This window comes from Ornithorhynchus anatinus, chromosome X2 (genome assembly GCF_004115215.2).
Source record: "Ornithorhynchus anatinus isolate Pmale09 chromosome X2, mOrnAna1.pri.v4, whole genome shotgun sequence".
Classification (NCBI taxonomy): domain Eukaryota; kingdom Metazoa; phylum Chordata; class Mammalia; order Monotremata; family Ornithorhynchidae; genus Ornithorhynchus; species Ornithorhynchus anatinus.
Window position 1 is genome coordinate 4,105,648 of NC_041750.1, and position 17,135 is coordinate 4,122,782.

The window sequence follows — 17,135 nt, forward strand, 5'->3', positions numbered from 1 at the left end:
CCTGGCACATAGTAAGTGCTTGACAAATACCATGATTATTATTATTATTTTCTGGGGCTCATCTTTCTTGTCCCCTCAAGTTACATGGCTGCAATCTGGGCTGGAGTGGGTATCAGGCCCACTGGCCTCTGGCTACCAATGGTCCGGCCTTTGAAGTGGGGTGGGGGCTAAGGAGGTATTGAGGTACTGGGGGCAAAGGAGAGGAGGGGTTGGGGAAGCAGAGACCAGGCTGGCCACAGTCAATCATTCATTCATTCATTCAATCGTATGTATCGAGCACTTACTGTGTGCAGAGCACTGTACTAAGCGCTTGGGAGAGTAGACTATAACAATAAGTGGACACATTCCCTGCCCACAGGGAGCTCACAATCTAGAGGGGGAGACGGACAGAGATAGAAACAAATGACAGATATGGACCTAAGTGTGATAGAGCAGAAACTCTTTCCCCCCTCACGTTTACCCTCTTGCCGAGGAAGGCTGGGGTCTGGTTAACAGAGACACCCACCGGACCCCTCCTCGCCTCCCTCCAAAACGCTCCGCGCCCCCAGGGGTGGCTGGAACGAGGACTGAGCGCCTAGTGCAGGTTCTCAATCCAGATGAGACTGGAGACTGGAGTCCGTGCAGGGGGGAAGAAACCCATCATGGTGCGTCCCCCCTCCCTTGCAGTCTTCTGGGTGTCCCCTTCCCTAATCAGGTCCCTTCGGGTGGGGGGCACTGTATCCAGGACTCCCTGGCCGAGCCCCTGAGCTGGGGCTGAGAGATGGACGGAGGTGGCCAAGGGCGAAGGGAGAAAGGAGAGGCTGGGGGCCGGGGCTGGAGTCGGGGGGCTGAAGGAGGGGGCAGGGGTGGGTGGGGAGCTGGGCTGGGGGCTGCGAGGGCTGCTGGGGAGGGGCCTGGGGGCGGGGCCGGGGGAAGCCCCCTCCTCCTCCTCTTCCTCCTCCTCCTGCTCCTGCTCCTGCTCCTGCTCCTGCTCGGCGGCCCCCGGCTGGCCGGGTCCCTGGGCGGCCTATTGTTGGGTCCGGGGCCGGGGCCGGGGGGCGGGTCCGGACAGGAGAGGCCGGACAGTAGAGCGGGGCGGAGGAGGGGCCGAGGCGGGAGAGTCCGTCCCGGCTCGGCCGATGGAAGCCGCCCCCGGGGCCCGGAGCCTCGGCCTGGAGCCCCTCTCCTAGCTGGGACAGGTGAGGGGCCGGGGGGTCAGCCTGCTCCGGGGGGCTGCGGGGCCGGGGAGCGGCCGGGCCGCTGGGTGCAACGTGGGGTTAGGATTGAGGTTGGGAGCGAGGAGAGCGAGGCCTGGGAATCTGGAGAGGGGCTACTCCGGGGGTCTGGGGGCCTGGGACTGGGGTTTCGGGGGCCCGGGGGTCTCGTTCTGGGAGTCTGGGGGTCTCGGGTTGGGGGTCTGGGAGTCTGGGGCTGGGGATCCGGGGGTATCGGGTCTGGGGGTCTCGGGTTGGGGGTCTGGGAGTCTGGGGATCCGGGGGTCTCGGGCTGGGAGTCCGGGGGTAACGGTCCGGGGGTCTCGGGGGGTCCGGAGGTCCGGGGGCGCTGGACTCACTGGAGTGGGGGCGTTCAGCGGGCCGGGGTCTTGGGGGGGGGGCGAGCGGCTAGTCCCGGAGGGGCGGGGGGCTGCGGGGTTGGGAGTCGGGGGTCACAGGGCTATGGGTTCTGATCCCGACTCCTCCACTTGTCTGCTGCGTGAACTGGGGCAAGTCACTTCACTTCTCTGAGCCTCATCTATAAACTGGGGATTGAGACTGAGGCCCACGTGGGTCGGGGACTGTCCAACCCGATTTGCTTTGGTTCCCACCCCAGCGCTTAGTACAGTGCCTGGCACACGGTCAGCGGTCGACAGATACCATAGTTATTATTAGTAGTCGGGGATCGGGGGGACCGAGGGGCGCCGGGGCAGCGGGGAGATGTCGTCCAGGGCCGGAGGCCGCGGTGCGGGGGGAGTGGATGGAGGTGAGACGGGCAGGGGCCCGATGCCAGGGCGGGGGAAGTGATGCACAGATGAGGATGGGGCGGTGCGGGGTGGGTGGGTAGGTAGGGGTGGCTCCCGGGGGGCAGTGGGGATTGGTCTGTCCCAGGTCACAGTCCTGGAGGGAGGCAGGGGCGGCCTTGGCCCCGGGACGGCCGCCGGCCGTGGGAGAGTCGGGGGTCTGCGGGGGCGGGGGCCCGGTTGTGAATCAGTAACCGGGGACTCCGGGATCACACAAAGCCCTTTGTCTCACCCTCCGTCCAAAGGTTAACCTGGCCCGGAGCCTGCTCTGCTGCGGGTTTCTGATTGAGAGGCTGCCCCGTCGCCCCTCTCTTCCCGGCCGCCCCCACCCTCAAAGGAGGAGAAAGCCGCCCACCCCCAATAAGGATGAAAATAAGCACCCCCTCTCCTAGCCCCCCGCAGGAGGTGAAAACAGGTGCCTCTCCCCTCCAGCTGCCTCTCCTAACTTCCAGGGGGAGGGGGGGGTCGAAATGATGATGTGTATATATCTGGAACGCTACTTATTTATTTTGATGCTATCGATGCCTGTCTACTTGTTTTGTTTTGTTGTCTGTCTGCCCCCTTCTAGACTGAGTCCGTTGTTGGGCAGGGATTGTCTCTATCTGTTCCCCAATTGTATTTTCCAAGCGCTTAGTACAGTGCTCTGCACACAGTAAGCACTCAATAAATACGATTAATTGAATGAAAGAAAACTACCTCCCCGTCCCATGTTCCCGAGACCCTTCGGGGACTGATGGCCGGACTCTGGTGGTCTGAGAGGGACCCTTGGAGGTCTTGAAAGGGTCATGGGAGGAGGGAGAGGCTCAAAGGGAGTGTCCGCACATCCCCCTCCCCCCAACCCCTCCAGACCCTCCTTGTGAGGAGGAGGGTTACTCAGGCTGACCCCAGGAAAGAGAGGAACTTAGCTGAGAAGAGAAGAGACCCTCCTCCTCCTCCCTTCCACCTTCATTCATTCATTCAATAGTATTTATTGAGCGCTTACTATGTGCAGAGCACTGTATTAAGCGCTTGGAATGTACAATTCGGCACATTCCAAGCCAAGCTTCTGGAATCTCCCACAATAGGGTGTCCCTGCCTTCCCCCCCACTCCCAATCCCCTAGCCCTGGCTGGCCTCCCGGAGACCCAGCAATTTGGAGAATTCGCCCTGCCTCCTAGGGAGGATATGGAGGAGGTGGGGATCAGTGGAGGGTCTCTTTTTTTTTTTAATGGTATTTGTTTGACACTTACTATGTACCAGGTACTGTTCTAAGTGCTGAGATAGATACAAAGTAATCAGGTTGGTTACAGTCCGTGTGTCCCAGTATCAATCCCCAGTTTACAGATAAGAATAATAATAATAATAATAATAATAGTATTTGTTAAGTGCTTACTATGTGGCAGGCACTATACTAAGCACTGGGGTGGTTACAAGCAAATCGGGTTGGTCAAAGTCCTTGTCCCATGTGGAGCTCACAGTCTCATCCCCAGTTTACAAATGAGGGAACTGAGGCCCAGAGAAGTGACGTGACTTGCACAGCAGACAGGTGGAGAAGTCGGAATTAGAACCCAGGTCCTTCTGACTCCCTGGCTCGGCTCTATCCGCTAGGCCACGCTGCTTCTCTCTACGGAATTGGTAGACATGTTCCCTGACTACAATGAGCAGCCTAGAGGACTGTAAGCTCTTTGGTATTTATTGAGCAAGCGGGTCTGGAACGCTGTACTAAGTTCCTAGGAGAGTCCAGTACAGTAGAGTGGGTAGACAGGCTCCCTGCTCACAAGGAGCTTTAGCCTAGAAAAGGAGTTCAACTTTCCAGGGCAATGATCTGGGCCTTAGGGTCAGTTTCCCCGTCTTTAAAATGGGGAGAAGAAACAGTATGTCTAAATGAGAAAAGCCTGGGCTTGGGGTCGGAGACCTAAATTCAAGTCCCAGCTCTGCCCCAGCCTGCTGTGTGACCCTGGGCAAGTCTGGGCCTTAGTTTCCTCACCTGTAAAATGGGGATAAGATTCCCCCTCCCCCTCCCCCTTTAGATTGTGAGCACCAGGTAGCACAGGGACTGTCCGATTTTGTTGTCTTGCAACCATCTTAGCACAGTGCTGGTTTCAGAAGAAGTGTGTAATAGTAATAATCCCTGGGACACTAGGGGAAGGTGCCCAGCTGTGCCATGTCCTGGGTTTTTCCTTGGCTCCGGTTGGCACCCGGGAGCTTAGTACAATGTTGGGCACACAGTAAGCATTCAATACATGTCACCAGTCAATTGGTCGAGAAGCTGCCAAGCTCACCTGTAGAGGATAGAGGAAGGGCCTCAAAGTCAGAAGGCTTCTGGCTCCACCACTTGTCTGCCGTGTGACCTCGGGCAAGTCAGTTAACTCCTCTAGGCCTCAGTTACCTCATCTGTAAAATTAGGAATAAGACTGAGCTCCATGCAGGACAGGGACCGTGCCCAACCCGATTTGCTCGTATCTACTCCAGCGCTTAGTACAATGCTTGGCACATAGTAAGCGCTTAACAAATACCGTAAAACACCCCCAAAACTCAGGGGCCTCGACCAACCTCACCCACTTTCCTCTTCTCTCTCCCCTCGTGCAGGATCCAAGGAAGCCCTTCCACACCTGTGCCCCGAGGCGCACGGGAGCGATCCCCTGCATCTGGGAGCCTTTGGTAGAAACATGGGGTTGCGGCTGGCCCTGCTGGCGGCCCTCCTGGTGGCTGCGGGGTTACTGGCTCCTCAGCCAGTAGCCTCCCAGGACATGGACCAGGGTAAGCTACCCGGCGAGGGACTGGTGGGGAAGGCGGGGAGCGGATGGCCAGGCAGGTCAACCATGGCTCCTGGAGGGTGGGGGGAGGTCAAACGTGGATGCCCATGCTGGCGGGGGGCGGTGGATGCACGGGGTGCCCCCACAGCCAGCAGGAGGGAGACATCTCTTACAGGCTCTCAACTTGCTTCCAATGGATGGTATTTCCAGAGCGCTTACTCTGTGCGCCTGGGAGAGGATGATATAATAGAGTTGGTGGTCATGGCTCCCTGCCCTCAAAGAGCTTACAGCCTATTGGGTGCAGATCATTGTACTAAGCACTTGGGAGAGGACAGTACGATGGAGTTGGTAGTCATCATCCCTGCCCTCAAGGAGCTTAGTTGATTGCATACACATACCAATGCCATCATTTATGCTGAGCACTGTACTAAGCATTTAGGAGAGAACAATCAAATAAGGTTGGTAGAGATGATCCTGTCAACAAGGAGCTCACAGTCTACACTGTTTTGGCATCTTTTTTCTCTTTGTGAAGTGGAGACCCTCCCCTTAATGTCAAGAGCCCCCACCCTGTCCTGCACATGGTGCAAGGGAGAAGTGGGCTGCAGGAGCTTATGGCCCAGATTGGAAACGTTTTGAAGGCAGGGACGCTACCTACTGAGTCTGCTGGAGTCTCCTGGGCACTCAGTCCAGTGCAGAGCCTCAGGCAGGGACTCGCCCAAAACTACTGCTTGACTGTGAGCAGGCCCAGGTGGCATCCAGGGCTGGGTGGGCAGTGGGAGTCTACGGGGGCGAGGCACATGGGCCTGGAAGTCTGGGTGCCTAGAGGCAAGCCAAGCCCGGTGGGAGTTGTGACTCGATGACTGGGGATGGGTGGGAGCATAAGCCCAGGTGTGGATGTGTCGGACAGCGTAGGGAGCCACTGGTGCACAAACTCACTAATCCCCCTCCTCTAGACCTCCCTCTTTAGGCTGGGCAGCCCGAAGCTTTGGCCATCGGCCTTCTGAGGGTCAAGCGGGAGAGGCCCAGGTTGGGCTGAGGGGAGGGGAGAATGAGGAGTCAGGGTTGGGGGAGGGGGAGCGGAGAAGGTCCCCCCACCCCCCACTTGTCCACCGAGACTCCTGCCCATCCCTGGACTTTATCTCTGGGTCAGGGAGATCCCGGCGGCGGGCCGGGGGCCAGGAGGGGCTGAAAAGGAAAAGCTGGTGTGCGGAGCGGAGGGGCGGAGCCTGGGGGGCCATGGGGAGACCGGCATGGAAGGGGTCCTGACCCGGGTCTGGGGAGGGAGCGGCAGGGCGGGGAGGGAGAGGGGACAGGGGTCACCGGCTCTCTGACATGTTCATTTTGCCGCCTGTCAAGCTGTCAGTCACCCAGGGGGAAGCCACCCCCGCCTACCCCCAGCTCCGCCCTTTTCCTCCGCTCCCCAGTTGGAAAAGCTCAGAGAATCGTGGGGGGTGGAGGGAACAGAGGAAGGATGTGAGGAAGGGTCTATTGGGACAGGCGGGAAAACAGGCATTACTTGAGGAGGGAGGGCAGAGAGTATGCCATTTCCCAGGGGTCCCCATTTTTGCCATCCTAAGCTCCCCCTCCCCCCGTAGTGTAGTTGGAGGAGTAGTATTTTTGAACCCCTTACTGTGCGCTGAGAAAGAATACACAATGGGAATTAAACACAGGCAGGGACTCTAGACCTTAAGCTCTTGGTGGCCGGGGAATATGTCAGTTTATTGTTGTACTCTCTCAAGAGCTTAGCACAGTGCTCCGCACACAGTAAACGCTCAACTGACTGACTACTAACTCCATAGGATCCACTCGAGCACTCAGTACAGTGCTTTGCACATAGTAGATTGTCAGTTCCTCAAGGGCAGAGTTAGATTCTATTTGCTCTTTTGTCTCCTCCCAAGCATTTAGTCCAGTGCTGTCCATGTAGTGGACTGAAAGCCTCCTCAAGGGCAGGGACGCTGTCTACTAACTCTACTGGACTCTCCCAAGTGCTCAGTACAGTGTTCTAGACTGTGAGCTCATTGTGGGCAGGGCATGTGTCTATTGTTATAGCATACTCTCCCAAGTACTTAGTATAGTACTTTGCACACAGTAAGTGCTCAATAAATATGGTCAAATGATCGAATGAATGCTGTGCATACAGTCAGATCCTTGAGGTCAGGCATTGTGTCTGCCAACTCTGTTAGACTGGATGTGTATATATCTATAATTCTATCTATTTTGATGCCCTCGATGCCTGTCTACTTGTTTTGTTGCCTGTCTCCTCCTTCTAGACTGTGAGCCCATTGTTGGGTAGGGATTGTCTCTATCTGTTGCCCAATTGTACTTTCCAAGCACTTAGTACAGTGCTCTGCACACAATAAGTGCTCAATAAGTACAATTGAATGGCCTCCCCTAGTGCTCAGTTCAGTGCCGTGTACCCAGTAGATGCTTAGTCAATATTACTGATTGACTGATTCACTCAGGCGTATTTATTGGGCACCTACTGTGTGCCAAATACTGTACTAAGCTCTTGGGAGAGTAAACTACAACAACAAACAGACAACTGATGGATCAGTTGACGGCCAGGACCAGCCAAGAGCAGTCCCATCCTGAAGAGCGGATTGGGCTCGAGCAGCTGGCAGAGCGTTGTTACCTTGCCCCTCCCGGCCCCACTGACCCTCTCCCCGTCCGTGCCCACAGAGCCCTGCCAGGGTCAGGGGGAGCAGGACAAGGATCAGCACCTCCAGCTAGACCCGGGCCGGGCTCTGCGGCTCTGCTGTGCCCAGGGCAACCGCAGCGGGCACTGGTACAGGGCGGGCAGCCGCCTTGCCGCCAGAGGCCGGGTGCGGGCCTGGCGCGGCTGGCTGGAGATCGCGGCCCTGAGCGACGAGGACGCGGGGTCCTACCTGTGCCTGGCGCGGGGCACCAGGCTGGTGCTCTACAACATCACCATCTCCGTGGTTGGTAAGAGCGGGTCGACGGGAGCTGGGGGCCCTGCTTGGCCTGCCTGGGCTCGGGGGTTGGGGTCCGGCAGTCCCGCCTGCTTTCCCCTAATCACGTGGCCTCTGTGTAATTGGCAGATTCCCTGGGCTCGGGGGATGACGACGAGGACAGCGACGGCCCCCAAGGGGCGCTCCCAAGAGGCCGGGCCAGACTTCATCAAGGTCAGTGTCCTCTCCTCCTCTTTCCTGGAGAAACAAAGCAGCGAGGCCTAATGGTTAGAGATGGGTCTCAGAGTCAGGAGGACTTGCCTTCTAATCCTGGCTCTGCCACTTGTCTGCTGTGTGACCTTGGGCAAGAGACTTCACTTCTCTCTGCCTCAGTGACCTCATCTGTAAAATGGGGATGAAGACTGTGAACCCCATGTGGGACAGGGACGATGTCCAACCTCATTTACTTGTACCTGTCCCTTTGCTTAGCTCAGAGCCTGGCACATAGTAAGTGCTTAAATACCAAAGAAAAAAATTTCCCCAACCAACACCCACTCTGACCCCGGTAGGTCCCCGACAGCTCCCTTCACCTGCCCGGGCTTCAGTTTCCTCCCCTGGAGCTCCCTACCTTCCCCTAGGTGGTGGAGCGGGGTCAGGCGTGCAGGGGAACCACCCCTTGGGGCTTAGAGGGGTGGGATGGAAGCGGGGTGGGGCAGCAGTGTAGGAGGAGGGGAGACGGGTGGGAGAATGGGGGGTGGTCACAGGGGCCGACAGGGAGAGCACGAGACCCCAGGGAGGGAGACCAGATCATGGGAGGTGAGAATTGGGGAGACCAGATAGGGGAGACTGGATCACGGAAACCCAAATCAGGGGAGACTAGATCGCGGGAGACTGGATTCATTCATTCATTCAATCGTATTTATTGAGCACTTACTGTGTGCAGAGCACTGTACTAAGAGCTTGGGAGAGTTAGTACAATAACAAGCAGACACATTCCGTGTCCACAACGAGCTCAGTCTAGAGGGGATAAGCGGGTCCCCCTCCCCTGCCGCTCAGACGGCCCCTCGCTGCCGGTTCCCACAGGCCCTTACTGGACGCACCCCCAGCGCATGGACAAGAGGCTCTATGCCGTCCCCGCCGGCAACACCGTCAAGTTCCGCTGTCCAGCCTCCGGGAAGCCCCTGCCCACCATCCGCTGGCTGAAGAACGGGCGGGATTTCAGGGGCGAACATCGCATCGGGGGCATCCGGGTGAGTCCCAAGCACCTCCGCAGGCCCCCGGAAGCCCCTGGGCCGCTCCGCCGTGCTGAGCACGAGGGTCCCGGGGGAGAGCAGTGGGGAAAGGAGATGGGGAGGCAGGGGAGGCCGAGGTGGAGTCTGGTCCGTCCCGGAGTCCAGCTGGACGCTCAGTCTAACACCTCCTACCCCTACGCCACTGGGTGTGGACCCCAGCCCTGCAGGTATCTGCAGGAGGTCTGCTGGGGGGAGGTGGGAACCTGTGGGGAGCACCCCCCCATTCCAGGGCCCCTCCCCCTGACCCCATCCCGTCTCCCCAGCTCCGCCACCAGCACTGGAGCCTGGTCATGGAGAGCGTTGTGCCCTCCGACCGAGGCAACTACACCTGCCTGGTGGAGAACACCTTTGGCAGGATCCACTACAGCTACCTGCTGGACGTATTGGGTGAGCCCCCCCGCCCCTCGACTCCCCCGTGCCCTGAATCTCGGACCCCGCACCCCGAGGGTCCTTTCATTCATTCAATAGTATTTATTGAGCGCTTACTATGTGCAGAGCACTGTACTAAGCGCTTGGGATGAACAAGTCGGCAACAGATAGAGACAGTCCCTGCCATTTGACGGGCTTACGGTCTAATCGGGGGAGATGGACAGACAAGAACAATGGCAATAAATAGAGTCAAGGGGAAGAACATCTCGTGAAAACAATGGCAACTAAATAGAATCAAGGCGATGTACAATTCATTAACAAAATAAATAGGGTAACGAAAATATATACAGTTGAGCGGACGAGTACAGTGCTGAGGGGATGGGAAGGGAGAGGTGGAGGAGCAGAGGGAAAAGGGGAAAAAGAGGGTTTAGCTGCGGAGAGGTAAAGGGGGGGTGGCAGAGGGAGTAGAGGGAGAAGAGGAGCTCAGTCCTGGGGCCCATTGCAGGCTAAACCCCAGGAGGCCCCTGCCCCCCAAGTTGCCACCAAAGATCCCACCAAGGGAGGGGTTCAGGTAGTGGATAGAGCACTGGCCTGGGAGTCAGAAGGACCTGGATTCTAATTCCGGCCCCGCCACATAATGATGGTATTTGTTAAGTGCTTACCATGTGTTAAGCAATGTTCTGGAGTAGATTCAACCTAATTGGGTTGGACAGAAGTCCCTGTCCCACATGGGGCTCACAATCTTAATCCCCATTTTACAGATGAGAGAACTGAGGCCCAGAGAGCCACATGTCCCCTTTGGGACCTTGGGCAAGTCACTTCACTTCTCCGTGCCTCAGTTCCCTCATCTGTAAAATAAGGATTAAGTCTGTGAGCCCCACCTGGGATGGGGACTGTGTCCAACCCGATTTGCTCATATCCACCCCAGCGCTCAGTACAGTGCCCGGCACATAGTAAGAGCTTAACAAATACCATAATTACTATTATTAATTGCTCTTGGTGCATTATTATTATTAACTGCTCAGCACCCAGTAAGCACTCCACCCATACTGGCGATGATCGGTTGATCGTACGCTCCCTAGAGTGTTCAGTGGGCAGATCCCCCTCCGCCCCCCCGGGCTGGTCCGGGCCCCCGGGCCTCTCTGACCTGAGCCGCCCGTGCCCGCAGAGAGGTCCCCGCACCGGCCCATCCTGCAGGCCGGTCTCCCCGCAAACACCACGGCGGTGGTGGGCAGCGACGTCGAGTTCTTCTGCAAGGTGTACAGCGATGCCCAGCCCCACATACAGTGGCTGAAGCACATAGAGGTGAACGGCAGCAGCTTCGCGGCAGACGGGGTCCCCTACGTGCAGGTCCTCAAGGTACGAGAAGTTGCGCGGCCTAGTGGATCGAACCCGGGCCTGGGAGTCGGGAGGTCAAGGGTTCTAATCCCGGCTCTGCCACTTGTCTGCCGTGTGACCTTGGGCAATCCCCTTCACTTCTCCAGACCTCAGAGAAAATGGGGATTAAGACTGTGAGCCCCATGTGGGACAAGGACTGTGTCCAACCTGATCAGCTTGGATCTACCTCAGTGCCTGGCCCATAGTAAGCACTTAATAAGTACCATTTAAAAAAATTCCACAAATGAACACCGTGATGATGCGATTCCTGGGGCTTCCCACCCACCTGGGATTGGATTAATCCTGCTGGGGGCTGTGGACTACAATTTGGTGGACCTTTTTCTTACTCAAAATGGTCACTGTTCTGGCCTCGTGACTGTTACTGTAAGAACAGACCTGCCTGCCTTTGGACACAAAGCCATCCTGTAAGATAGAATTTTCCTTCAAAATAACTGACTCCTTACCTTAACGCGGCCGGCATCTGAGTTTCTTCCTGGTCTTGAGCGCTGATTGGCCAAATCTCCCTGTTCCCGGGGTAGCGATGCGATCTCCATGGTCCATGATTGGAGAAGTGAGAGTCAGGACGGCTGCTGGCATCTGGGGGTTCGGCAGCTTGCTCCCATGCGGCTTGGGTCTACGGGTGGTGAAGGGGGTGGCCTCCCCCTGCCTCCCCGGGACCCTCTCACCCAGCTGCCTCCCCCCGCCTCCCCGGGACCCTCTCACCCAGCTTCCTCCCCCCCACACTCACAGACGGCCGACATCAACAGCTCAGAGGTAGAGGTTTTGTACCTGCGCAATGTCTCGGCTGAGGACGCTGGCGAATACACCTGTCTGGCGGGCAACTCCATCGGCCTTTCGTATCAGTCCGCTTGGCTAACTGTGATCCCAGGTAAGGGTCGGGGAGGGCCGGGGAGCGGGGAAAGGGACCGGGGCCCACGGGGGTCTGACAGTGTCTAACCTGGCTGTCCGTGCCGGGGCAGAGGAGGAGCTGCTGAGGGATGCGGCGGGCCCAGAGGTCAAGTACACGGACATCATCATCTACACGTCTGGCTCGCTGGCCGTGGCCATGGTGGTGGTCATCGTGGCCCTGTGCCGCATGCAGTCACAGGCCGGCAAGCCGTCCCGTGAGCCTCTGGCTGTACACAAGCTCTCCCGGTTCCCTCTCATCAGACAGGTACGCGGCCCCGGGCCCACTTCCCCAAATTCCCCCCAACCCCCGCCGCTGCCCTCGGCCCCCCACCCACGGTCCGCAGCCCTGAGCCCAGCTGGGGCCGAAGACGTCGGTGACCCTCTGACCCCAGTTATCCCCCAGCCCGGGGCCCTGGCCGGCCTCGCCCTCCAACCCTTGACCCCCGGCTCGCTCCCCCCCGGCAGTTCTCTCTGGAGTCCAGCTCCTCGGGGATGTCCAGCACCTCCTTGATGCGGGTCCCCCGCCTGTCCTCCAGCTGCACCCCCATGCTGGCCGGCCTCGTGGAGCTGGACCTGCCCCTGGATGCCAAATGGGAGTTCCCCAGGGACAGGTCAGTGTCGCACCCATCACTCCCTGCCTACCGAGCATCCTCCTCGGGCCCCAGGGATGGTGAGGAAGAGAGCCGGAAGTTGAAACGGCTCTCTGGGGTCCTCTTCCGAGCAGCCACAAAGGGCCCCCTACTGCTCCAGGCCAGAACCGGGGAGGGGCATCCAAGCGTCCGGTTACCGGCCAACCCTTCTCCCCTCCCTCCCCCACCACAGGCTGGCTCTGGGGAAGCCCCTGGGCGAGGGCTGCTTCGGGCAGGTGGTGCGGGCCGAGGCCTACGGCATCGACCGGGATCGGCCGGACAAGGTGGAAACTGTGGCCGTGAAGATGCTGAAAGGTGAGAGGGAGGAGCGCCCTGGTGTGGGGTGGGAGATCTGGGGGTAGTGGAGGGGAGCCCAGACAGACCCTCCCCCCGAGCTCGGCCCCCGCGCTGACCCAGCCTGCCCCTGCCCCCGCCCCTACAGACAATGCCTCGGACAAGGACCTGGCCGACCTCATCTCTGAGATGGAGATGATGAAGCTGATGGATCAGCACAAAAACATCATCAACTTGCTGGGGGTCTGCACCCAGGAAGGTGAGCGGGGTCGGGGGGCTGCACCCGGAGAGGTGGGTCGGGGGACATGCCGGGCACTGGGAGATGCCCGGGGAATGGGCAGTGGACAGGCAATATGGCAGAGAGCCGCTGCACTGCAACATCTGGAGAGGCGTCCAGCCCCTCCTTGCCCCCATACTCACACCCCCCCCAACTTGTGTTATTAGTTAAGTGCTTACTATGTGCCAGGCGCTGTTTTAAGAATTGGGTTGGATACAACATAATTGGGTTGGACATAGTCCCTGTCACATATGGGGCTCACAGTCTTAATCCCCATTGTACAGATGAGGTAACTGAGGCCCAGAGAAGTGAAATGATTTGCCCAGAGTCACGAAGCAGACAAGTGGCAGAGCCGGAATTAGAATCTAGGTCCTTTTGACTCCCAGGCCCGGGCTCTACCCTCTAGGTCACACTTCTCCACATCCCACCCTTCCTTCACTGGTCCCACTCCCGCCCCCTCCCCCGATCTGGGCCGGCCCTCACCCCGCCCGTCCCGCCCCCAGGACCATTGTACGTGATCGTGGAGTGTGCCGCCAAGGGCAGCCTGCGGGAATACCTGCGGGCCCGCCGGCCCCCTGGCCCAGACTCCCCCTTCGCTGCCGTCGCTGCCAGGGTACCCGAGGAGCAGCTGTCCTTCCAGGACCTGGTCTCCTGTGCCTACCAGGTGGCCCGCGGCATGGAGTACCTCGAGTCCAAGAAGGTGAGGGCGGGGGGCTGGGAACTCCTAGCCGGGCATGTCCACAGGGGCCGGCGGGGAGAGGATGAGACCCTGGGGAGGGACACCAAGTCAGTCGGTCAGTCTTTCAATCAACCGTATTTACTGTGTGCAGAGCATTGTAATAAGCACCTGGGAGAGTACAACAGAATTAGCAGATAACTCCCCCCACAGCGACCTTACAGTCTAGAAGGGGAGGCAGACATGAATAGAAGTAAATAAATGATAGATATGGATATGAGTGCTGTGGGCCTGGGAGGGGAGATGAATAAAGAGAGGAAGTCAGGGTGATGCAGAAGGGAGTGGGAGAAGGGGAAAGGAGGGCTTAGTTGGGAAGGCCTCTTGCAGGAGGAGATGTACCTCATGGGTGGTCAGATTGGGGTGACCAGATCAGGGGAGACTGGAATATGGAAGGCTAAAATCAGAGGAGACCAGATCAGAGGAGATCACTGGATGGGGGAAGGCCAAATCAGGGGAGACCAGATCCGGAGGCACCAAATCAAGGGAGACTGGATCAGAGGAAACCGGATCGGGGAAGCCCAAATCAGGGGAGACTGGATCGAGGAGGGTGAAATCAGGGGAGACCGGGTCGTGGGAGACTGGTCGATCAGGGCGTGGGAAAGTGGCGACCTTGGAGAAGAGAGTAAGGAAGTCACAAGCCCCGTCCTGCGGTGTCCGATTGCCGCAGCTGGCAGGGCGGGGGCCCTGGCGGGGGCGGGAGCCAGAGGGGAGAGGGCGGCACCCCCTCCGTCGGCCTGAGCCCACTCCCGCCCCGGATCCAGTGTATCCACCGTGACCTGGCCGCTCGCAACGTGCTGGTCACCGAGGACAACGTGATGAAGATTGCAGACTTTGGCCTGGCCAGGGGCGTCCACGACATTGACTACTACAAGAAAACCAGCAACGTGAGGGCACTGGGGATGAGGCTGGTGGGAGCTGAGTGGGGGGGTGGGAGGGATATAGACCAGTCCCCGGGAGGCAGGGGTGCTGAGGAGGGTGTTGGAGAAGGTGGACCGGAACCCAGAGCAGGGGCTTTTGGAGGCTGGAGGTGGGCCGGGGTCCATGCTTCCACCAACGCCATTCACAGCAGAGCTTGGTCACGGAAGATCTGGGGACAGGGATTCGGGTCTCTGCTGATAAAGGGATCGGGGGCTCAGGTATCCTGGTCCTGGAGGGTCCCCTCTCCTCCGTGACCCCCAACCTTTAACCTCAGGGCCGCCTACCAGTGAAGTGGATGGCCCCAGAGGCTCTGTTTGACCGCGTCTACACCCACCAGAGTGATGTGTAAGTCAGGGCAGGAGAGTGGGGGGTACGTTCCTCTACTCAGGGTGGGGCCCCGTCAGCTAAGCCCTCCTGCTCCGGGGACCCCTCTGTCTCTCAGAAAGGGACAGAGTTGAGACTGGGGGCTGGGCAAGGGAACCCCAGGTGAGCACCCCTCTGAGGCCCCAGGTCGATGTGGTGGCCTTCTGGGGGGACGGCCCCTCGGAGCTGACCCCCCGGGTCCCGCCCTTCCCAGGTGGTCCTTTGGGATCCTGATGTGGGAGATCTTCACCCTGGGGGGGTCCCCGTACCCCGGCATCCCGGTGGAGGAGCTCTTCAAGCTGCTGAAGGAAGGGCACCGCATGGACCGGCCATCCAACTGCACCCATGAGCTGTAAGCCAACGCCGTCCCCACCTCCCCCTTGCCCAGCATCTGTTCCTATGACATCCATTCCCCCCCACACACTCCCTCCGTGGTCACCTCTGTTCCCCGCCCGCCCACCCAGGTACCTGCTGATGCGAGAATGCTGGCATGCCGCCCCGTCCCAGAGACCCACCTTCAAGCAGCTGGTGGAAGCCCTGGACAAGATCCTGATGGCCGTCGCCGAGGAGGTGCGCATTCCTGTCCCCTGACCCCCCAACACCCTCCCCTGGCCATCTTTCTTCTCCCTCCCTCCCTCTCTCTGTCCGCATTCCACTCTCCCCAAGCCCCCACTATTGGGGTGGATCCCAGGTGGGATAGAAGGCAGATCTGGGGCGGACCAGGGCAGATCACGGGCAGGATCCGGGGTGGATCGGGGCAGACGTGGGACGGACCAAGGCGGATCCAGGTGACCCAAAGAGCCCCTGGGCTGGGCGGGGCTGGGAGCCGAGGCGCCTCTGGTTCCTGGATGGCTGACCGGTGCCTCGCCCCCACAGTACCTGGACCTCTCGACGCCCTTTGAGCAGTACTCCCCGTCTGGCGAAGATACCAGCAGCACCTGTTCCTCCAACGACTCCGTCTTCACTCATGAGACCTCGGCCCCCTGCCCCTTTGCTTATCACAACGTGCGGACTTGACTTGGGGGGAGGGGTAGGAGGAGAGACGGTTGGGCCCCCCCCGCCCCACAGGTCAGCCTGGGGGTGGGGGGGTAGCGGGGGGCGTTGGCCTGGCCTGGCCTCCCTTGTCCCCGCCCGCCCCCATCCCCCACCCCCCCTCCACCCTCTGGAAGCCACAGGGGCCCCAGCTTTGATTTCCTTCGATTCCTATTGTCCAGTCACACCTCAGCCCAAGAGGGAGATGGGGACCCTCCCTAAGGGCCAGGGGGACAACCCAATTCTGGGGTCTCCTGCCCCACGGAGAGACTGACTTCCATCCCGACCCCTCCAGACTGCCGGCCCCAAGGCCCACCTGCCTGTACATAGCTAGAGATATAAATATTTATGTACATAGTGTTTCTAATGCATATAAAAATGGCCTTTTATAAATTATTTTTTGGAATATACCATTGCATGGCTAAGTTTTTCCTGGATCAGCAGGAGCTGGGGAGGAAAGGGCAGGCCTGGTCTTGGGGGGCCCAGGACAGGGAATTTAGGGAAGACTTTGGGCCCATTAGCCTTGACCTTTCTATTATACTTCTTTTTAAGTATAGTTTAGTATAAGCTCTAATTATGTGCCAAGCTCTGTACTAAGTGCTGGGGTAGATACAAGCTAATTAGATTGGACACTGTCCATGTTCCACATGGGGCTCACAGTCATCATCCCCATTTTACAGATGAAGGAACTGAGGCACAGGGAAATTCAGTGACTTGCCCAAGGACACCCAGCAGGGAAGTGGCAGTGTTCTGACTCCTAGGCCTACGCTCTATCCACTAGGCCATGCTGCTTCCACTTATCCTGTCCTTATCCCAGCCTGGGAGAGGCTCCCCGGCTTAGTATTTATTGCTTTGCACACAGTAAGCATTCAGTAAATAGGAGAGAGAGCTGAGTTGTGGAAGCTCTCATGATGTGCCAAGCACTGTACTAAGCACTTGGGAGAGAACAATAAACAGGCACATTCCCTGCCCACAAGGAGCTCACAGTTTAGTGGTCCCCCGGGAGCCTCAGGGGTCACCCAGCCTGCACCCCATCTGCTGCCTCTCCCCCTCCCAGCCCCGATTCGAAGCTGATCCGGTCTAGGCTGCTGGCCCTCGCCCTGCCCACCAGGCCGCCCTCTCCCGAGGCCCCACCGAGAGCGTGGCACTGCCGTTCTTGGACGGGAGGGTCGGAGGCGGGCTTTTCTGGATGCTGCTCTTCGGAGCCGAGTCCTCTGGGCGGGTGCCCCCTCTGCCCCCCGGCCCCAGGGTGGGTGGGGAGTGAGGGAAGGGCCTGCAGCTGTTTCTGCCCCGTCCCGGA

At 58.9% G+C, this 17,135-nt stretch overlaps 1 protein-coding gene across 1 annotated transcript; it reads left to right on the top strand.

The window, feature by feature from the left end:
* The first annotated feature begins 1,069 nt into the window (after positions 1–1,069).
* Positions 1,070–15,895, top strand: FGFR4 (fibroblast growth factor receptor 4). The gene is made up of 19 exons (XM_029052816.2): positions 1,070–1,178; positions 2,242–2,411; positions 4,564–4,734; positions 7,410–7,673; positions 7,790–7,873; positions 8,723–8,889; positions 9,195–9,318; positions 10,469–10,659; positions 11,428–11,566; positions 11,658–11,851; positions 12,052–12,197; positions 12,409–12,530; positions 12,658–12,768; positions 13,290–13,486; positions 14,284–14,406; positions 14,715–14,785; positions 15,018–15,155; positions 15,268–15,373; positions 15,680–15,895. Exons 2-19 carry the CDS (start codon positions 2,363–2,365, stop codon positions 15,818–15,820), a joined length of 2,538 nt encoding a protein of 845 aa, XP_028908649.1. The 5' UTR covers positions 1,070–1,178; positions 2,242–2,362; the 3' UTR covers positions 15,821–15,895.
* Positions 15,896–17,135: the final 1,240 nt, after the last annotated feature.

Coding starts and splice junctions, on each gene's coding strand:
- FGFR4 (XM_029052816.2), top strand. CDS start 2,363: ATGAAAATAAGCACCCCCTCTCCTAGCCCCCCGCAGGAGGTGAAAACA. Junction 2,412..4,563: donor CCCGCAGGAGGTGAAAACAG/GTGCCTCTCCCC, acceptor CCCCTCGTGCAG/GATCCAAGGAAGCCCTTCCA. Junction 10,660..11,427: donor CCTACGTGCAGGTCCTCAAG/GTACGAGAAGTT, acceptor CCACACTCACAG/ACGGCCGACATCAACAGCTC.